General features: G+C 39.1%; 1 protein-coding gene across 1 annotated transcript; it reads left to right on the forward strand.

Moving 5' to 3' along the window:
* The first annotated feature begins 409 nt into the window (after nucleotides 1-409).
* LOC140835726 (uncharacterized) lies at nucleotides 410-2,370 on the forward strand. Its single transcript, XM_073201132.1, has 3 exons — nucleotides 410-934; nucleotides 1,375-1,753; nucleotides 1,904-2,370. The coding sequence occupies exons 1-3, from the start codon at nucleotides 410-412 to the stop codon at nucleotides 2,368-2,370; spliced, it is 1,371 nt and encodes a 456-aa protein (XP_073057233.1).
* Nucleotides 2,371-7,841: the final 5,471 nt, after the last annotated feature.

Raw genomic sequence — 7,841 nt, forward strand, 5'->3', positions numbered from 1 at the left:
CTCACCGGTTTATCCGGCTGTTGTCTTGTCTGTATGTGTACTTGACAACAGGTGGGACAGGTTCAGGGTCCATGAGATGAAGAGAGAGATCGTGATTAGAGTGGTGGCACCGGACTTGGACTAGAGATAGGGTTGAACACTTGATAGTAGTTGTCAAACACTAGTTTGAATAAATGTTTATGATACAGGACTTGTATTTTATATACTGATATGTATATATGTCTTGATTTCACTACGTTCCGCATTTTAAAAGAAAAAAAAAAATTATTAGACCCTGTTTTAATTGATTAATTAGTCCCAATTATGATAAAGAACTTGATTAGCGTCCGGGTCCCCACATATTTTTTATCCGGAGATCGAAAGAACTGCGAGAAGATTAAGAAAAGCACGAAGAGAAGAGATCCAAGTAATGGGTGAACACAAAGAGAACGACAGACACATCCCGCCAAAGGCTGTACCTATCAGAGACCACTTCCGACCAGTGATCAACAATCATTACTCTGGTATTGCAAGAGGGGCCATCAATGCCAATAATTTCGAGTTGAAGCCTGCTCTGATCAATATGGTTCAGCAAAACCAGTTTGCTGGAACTGCCACTTCTGATCCTCATGTTCATTTACGAACATTCCTGGGGATCACGGATACGGTAAAAATTAATAATTTTTCTGATGTTATTATTAGATTGCTCGTGTTTCCATTTTCTCTTAGGGACCAGGCAAGAAGATGGCTCCAATCGCTTCCGTTGGGAAGTATCAGAACATGGCCGGAGCTGGCAAAAAAATTTCTTTCTAAATATTTTCCCCCTGGGAAGTCTGCGCAATTGAAGATTGAGATCAGTAATTTCAGGCAAACTGACTTTGAGCAGCTCTATGAGGCATGGGAAAGGTACAAGGAGTTATTGCGGAGGTGCCCGAATCATGGTTTTGAAGACTGGGTACATATGTAGCTTTTTATAATGGGTTGAATGGTCAGACACAGACAACAGTGGATACAGCGGCAGGTTGCACGATCTTTGCCAAGTCCCCTGCTCAAGCTTATGACTTGCTTGAGCAGATGACTATTAATAGCTACCAATGGCCGTCTGAGAGGTCAGGAGTACAGAAGACTGCTGGAATTTATGCTGTGGATCCTATCACATCACTCACTGCGCAAGTATCAGCATTAACTACACAGATAGCAACCATGAATAAAGTGAGTAAATCAAAAACTGAGGGACCATCGTTTGTTGTTGAAGAATCACAATCTCCTGAAGAAGTTCAATACATCAACAAAAAAATTTTTGGAGACTATGGAGGATATCGAGGTAACCCTCCCCCTAACACTTATCATCCTGGTTTGAGAAACCATGAAAATTTTTCAAACGTGAATACTAAGAATTTATTGAATCCTCCACCATGGTTCAATACATCAAATGGGGAAGGAAAGCCATCATTTGAGGATTTGGTTGCAATATTTGTTGATGAATCTGGCAAGAGGATGGCTGGGACTGAGTCTAAACTTGACAACCTTGAGACACACATGGCGAATATTGGTGCTTCCTTGAAAATTCTTGAGTCACAAGTGGGGCAGATAACGAAGCAACTCACGTCTCAACCGTCTGGCGCAGTACAAAAGACTGCAGACCCAAATCTGAGAGAGGTGAATGCCATTTTTGTACAGCACGAGGAGATTGAAGTGGTAAGCAGAGAAGAGATAAAGGTTAAACCAACACCTGCCAGAGATGAAAAGCCAACTCCAATCAAAAGAGTCCGAGGTAAGAAGTGTGAGAGGTACGATTCGAATCAATGCATTGATATTTCTTTACTTCCCTACCCCCAAAGATTTTTACAATTACAAGCTGAATTTCACAAGAAAAAAGGTCTTGAAGATCTCAAGAACGTACACACTAATATTGAATCTGCAGATCAGGAGGAAGTGGAATCTCCAGAAGGAACACGAAGAAATCTTCCCCAGAAGCTGCAAGATCCCGGTGAATTTGTTGTACCATGTGAAATAAGGGGTAAAATGGTGGAAAAAGCTATATGTGACTCAGGAGCGAGCGTGAATATAATGCCAAGTTTTCTCTACGAGAAACTTAGATTGAGCAAGATGAAGCCCACAGGACTAAGCTTACAGATGGCAGATAAATCGATCAGGAGACCTTTGGGTATGGTGGAAGATGTTGAACTTCAGATTGATAAATTGAAGGTTCTAGCAGAGTTATTGGTACTTGACATGGAGACCAGTCAGAACGTTCACGTCATCTTAGGAGGACCATTATTGGCTACTGTTGGAGCCATCATTGACATGAAACGAGGAAAGTTGACCATGAAAGTTGAAGGTCAAAGAGTAGAAATCAAGGCATCCAAAAGTTCTCACGACCCACCTTGAATAAATTGGTGACAGTCGGGTTGACGACGTTAAACCAAGCGTTGTGTGGAAGGTAACCCACAATGCATTCGTTTTGTTTATGTTATTTCATTTTATTCTTTTATTTGTTAATTTTAATTTTCATTATTCGAATATTGATTCAATTGTTTTATTTTTGCAGGTGTTTAAAAAAAATATGATGAGGCAGATCTATGCACGCCACCACGCGACATCACGCGAAGCAGCGCGCTCAGCTTCAGTGGGCATAGCCAGATAGGCGAGCGCAGGCGCGCCACTTCACGTGCAACCGCGCGCGCCGCGTACATGCTCCCTTTCCACCACCACCAGCTTGGCCACCACAGTATCCACCACCAGATCTACCGCCCCTGCCCATGGACGAGGATGATGAAGATGCTGCGGACGACAATTTGAGCGACGAGTTCTGACACTCGTGCTAGATGTATGTGTTGTCACATTTATATTTTAAATTATACATTGAGGACAATGCATACTGTAAGTTTGGGGGGGTCAATTTGCTTTGCGTATTGAGTGTTTGAGTTGTTTGCTTTGCGTATTGAGTGTTTGAGTTGTTACTCCATTTTTAGTTAATTTCGTTGTTAGTTATTTCAGCACAGTAGCTAGAAGTTGCATTTTTCGTAGGAGTCTAGTCGAGTATTAAAAAAAATTATTATTTATTGCTTGCTAGTTTTGATAGGAAGGCATGGATATGTCATTGTGTGGCCGATGATGAAAATTAAATTGTGGTTGTAATGCATATATGTATTCATGATAACTTGGGAGTCACAAATATCTTTGCACGGTCATGTTTGTGGATACTATCAATGTTTGGAGACAATTCACGTACCTGTTTTGCTAAATAGACAATAGAGATCTGGATTTTTAGTAATTCTTGCATGACATTGATTGACATATTTGCAAACACAGAAATGACCTAGGCAATCTTTCTCAATGTCTTTGGGCCTGTTTCTTTGTTATTATCGTTCGTTAGTCCATTGAGACTCGGGTAGATTGAGATGCTTGATTTTTCTTTGTACACCTATCTCATAAATCTGTTTTATGTAAAAATGCATGTGATTGGGCTGTATGAGTTAACCCATAGATTGACGGAAATCTAGAACTTGCTCGAACACTTTTCGAGACAAAATACGGATAATATGTGACATAGGAATGATTTAGACAATTTTTGGAACCGTTTGAGCCTTTGAGCATACCAAATCAACATGATATATCCCTAGTGTCCCATTTTGAGCCTATTTAAAAAAATCAAGTGTTGTGTGTCTATGACATACAATTAGCCTCCACTTGTATCTATTCTACATCCCATAACAACTACCTAATGAAGCTTATACACTTATTGTCCTACCTAAATTTTGAGAGAAATAAGTTCATTGGTATTGTAATGATTCCAATACTCCTTGAAAGAAAAAAAAATTAAATGTGTATAAAGGAGTTGGCGAGGAGAAGAAGAAAAAAAATGTGAATCAAAAGTGGTGAAAAAGAAAATATATGGGAAATGAAGGATATGAATGAGAAGAAAACAATAAGTGGATGGTGAAAGAAAAGAGAACGTAAAGGAGTGAAATTGATGAAGCTCAAATATTTCTCTCAAATTTTGATCTCCATACATTTATTGTAGCCATGAGTCGTAGCCTAACATTACAATCCTATAAATTCTATTAACCTTGTCACATTTATCCAATATACTAGTGGAGAAAAGTTGTTCAAGTCAAGCTTATGGATACATGATAAACATGGTTAACGAATATACACTTTAATGATTTGCATGCAAGCATCTCATTGTGTGACTTCATCTTTGGTTTATCTTGTGTTGAATATCTTATGAGCCAATTAATCACCAATAAAGTCCTTAGTGACCTGTGTAAGTAAATGTGTAATTTAATGAAGTGTGAGTTGCACTGAACTGAAAATCTCTTGAGTTTATGAGGCTAGTAAGTGTGTGAATTTATTTGAGCATTTGATTGGGTAAATGAACATTAATGACATATCACACATGCACGTGACTCTTGAGTGATTATGAATTACGTAAAAATGGATTAATCGGAGGCCAAAATCAATAGTTGCATATCCATGACTGTTAGTCGTTATCATTACTTGTTAATTGAGTTCCTGTTTTACTTTTATTTTGCTCGGGACTAGCAAAAATTCAAGTATAGGGGGTTTGATAAGTGCAATATTTGCACTTAATTTATATAAGAATCCATTTTGAATTATGTTAGTTTAGAACGGGATTATACGTTTTTTGTTCGTTTTTGTTGTCATTGCAGGAGTGAGAAAAATTGTGCAGAAATAGCAAGAAAACACACCAAGCATAGCAGTGCAAGCACGTCTCGGCAAGAAGGGTGCGCGCGGCCGCGCGACATCACGCGCTACCGCGCGCGCACACAGGCAAGAAGATTGAAAGAAGCTTGCGTGCGGCCGTGCGACATCACGCGTAGCCACGCGTGCAGGAACATAGGCGAGATACCAGAATGTCGCGCGCGACCGCGCGACATCACGCGCCACCGTGCGTGCGGTGCGCCCAGAAAAATATATAAAGCCGCGAATTAGGTCAGAAACGGAGTAAGCCGCTGTGGGAGAAAGAAACACGAGAAAAACACCATTTGGAGAGAAAAACACAGAAGAGAGAGGCACAGACACGAGACGAAGATCCAGAGTGCGAAGAATGATCATGAATACGAAGACCGACAGATCTGGGGACAGAGACGACACTTCGGATTTGTCATATATTATCTCGCCTTTATATTTTCTTGTATTTCGATGTCTAAACCTTCGAATATGTGTTGTTTTTATTTAGAATTCATTATGAACTAATTTTCTAGTCTAGAAAATGACGTAACTTTATGGATACGATGATTTGACGCAGTGGTTTATTTGATTGAATTCGGTTTTTGTTTAATTGTGTCCTCTGTGTTTATTTTACTGCAATTCACTGGCCATAAATTGTGTGTTGTTTGATTGATCTTACAACTCGGGAGAGGAACTAGGATTATAGATCATTAGAGACACATCGTTGAATGTTTATAGCGTTCAGAAGGCGTATAACTTTAGCGAGACTTAGGTAAGAACATTGTTTGCATTTATATATGAAACATAGATTTTATTAGGAATAATTGAATCGAATTTTGATTGATACAATTTATTCGTCACTTGGGAAAGGGAGAATAAAATAATTAAGTGTTCTTGGTCAATAAATAATTGGAATTTGTGAATATAAAGTTAAATGGGAATAATTATCGTGGAAACTTAGTGAAATCATTTCTCTAGATATTTTCTCTCATTGTTATTTCTCAACTCGGTGATTAGATTAATTATTTGTTTTCATTTAATTCGTTTAAGTAAACCAATTCTCTTTTGATTTTTCTAAATAAAGTTAAGACTATTTTAATTACAAGCACGGATATACATTTTTATAAACACTCTTCGTGGGATCGACACTCGTACTCAAAAATACATTTTACTATAAATTGACGTTGTGCGCTTGCGAGCAATCAAGAAAACACGCAATAGTACTGTATGTGAATAATCGTCTTGTTGTGCCAGATGTTTCAGATTTGAAACGACAAATATTGTCAGAAGCGCACAGTAGTTGATTCAGTATTCATCCATGTGGTAGAAATATGTATAATGATTTGAAAAGACAGTTTTGGTAGAAACAGATGAAAGCTGATATTGCTGAATTTGTTTCCAAGTGTCTGAATTGGCAACAGGTAAAAGCGGAAAGAGAGAAACCAGGAGGCCTATTACAGATTTGGTCTATTCCTGAATGGAAATGAGATCCCATTTCCATGGACTTTGTGACGAAGTTATTACGTTCTTCCCGAGATTGCGATGCGATTTAGGTCGTTATTGACAGATTGACCAAATCAGCATGTTTTATTCCGTACAAGATGAAGTACAGACATGACCAGATGGCAGAGATCTATGTCAGAGAAGTGGTCAGATTGCACGGAGTGCCGAAGTCGATTATATCAGACTGTGATCCTCGGTTTACTTCACACTTTTGGCACAGTTTACAGCAAGCTCTAGGTACGAAGTTACATCTGAGTACCGCATATCATTCTCAGACCGACAGACAGTCAGAGCGGACTATCCAGACATTGGAAGATATGCTTAGAGCTGTTGTGCTAGATTTTGGCACTAGTTGGCAAGATTCTTTGCCACTTTGTGAGTTTTCGTACAACAACTGCTATCAGACAAGTATTGAGATGACACCATTTGAAGCATTGTACGGCAAGAAGTGTAGATCATTTCTGTATTGGGATGATATTTCTGAGGTACCTGAGATTGGGCCTGATATGATTCGAGAAATGACAGAGAAAGTGAAGCTAATTCAGAAGAGAATAAAGACAGCTCAAGATAGACAGACCAAATAAGCCAATGTTCGTTGTCGACCGTTGGTATTTGAGGCAGAGGACCGAGTATTCTTGAAGATTTCACCTTTCAGAGGAGTTGTCAGATTTGGCAAGAAAGGAAAACTGTCTCCCCGATACATTGGGCCATATGAGATTCTCGAGAAGATAGGAGATCGTGCCTATCGACTCATATTACCGCCTTCTCTATCTGGAATACATGATGTCTTTCATGTATCCTTATTGCGGAAATATATTACTGATGCTTCACATATTATCCAGCCAGACGAGGCCAAACTTGACGAGACACTAAGTTACTAAGAGAAGCCGATCTAGATTCTCGATCATAAGGAAAAAGCAACTCAGAACGATGATTGTTCCACTTTTGAAAGTCCAGTGGAGTCGTCATGTCATTGAAGAAGCTACCTGGGAGACTGAGTCAGATGTGAGACAGAGATTCCCAGAGTTATTTCATTGATGTGAGTTTTCTATTCAGCTTTTGTTATACATTTCTTTCTGATATGATTTGATTGCCTGTGATTTCGGGGACGAAATCGTATCTTAGGGGGGGGAGAAATGTAATGCCCGAGATTTTATTACCGTAATCTGAAATGATTAACTGATCATTGATGTGATTATAGGCGGGTAAAAATAGACGGGAAAGACGAAAGAAGACACGAGGTATGTGCGAGGACAGAACCCCTTGCGCATTTGCGCAACCAGGAGGCGCGTATATGCGCGAGATGGGCAAAGAACCTCGCGCATATGCGCGAAGGGTGTGCGCGCATATGTGCGAGCGTGTGCAAGGAAGATATGCCGAGTCCAGAGAATGTCGCGTATGTGCGCGGAGATGGTGCGCGCATATGTGATAAACATAAAAATTGTACATTAATTAAATGTTTAAATATTATATGTTTTATAATAAATTGTATAAAATATAAGTTGTTGTGTAATTATAAGTTTTTACTATTTTTACAGGTTCGATAAAAGAAGAATAACCTTGGCGTTGCATATGGGATTAAGATGATTCTTGGACCTGTAGAACGTTGATGATAATATCTACAATATTGGTGACAAGCATGAGATAAAAATCCTCTCACA

The sequence above is a fragment of the Primulina eburnea genome, chromosome 7 (assembly GCF_022965805.1).
Source record: "Primulina eburnea isolate SZY01 chromosome 7, ASM2296580v1, whole genome shotgun sequence".
Taxonomy (NCBI): domain Eukaryota; kingdom Viridiplantae; phylum Streptophyta; class Magnoliopsida; order Lamiales; family Gesneriaceae; genus Primulina; species Primulina eburnea.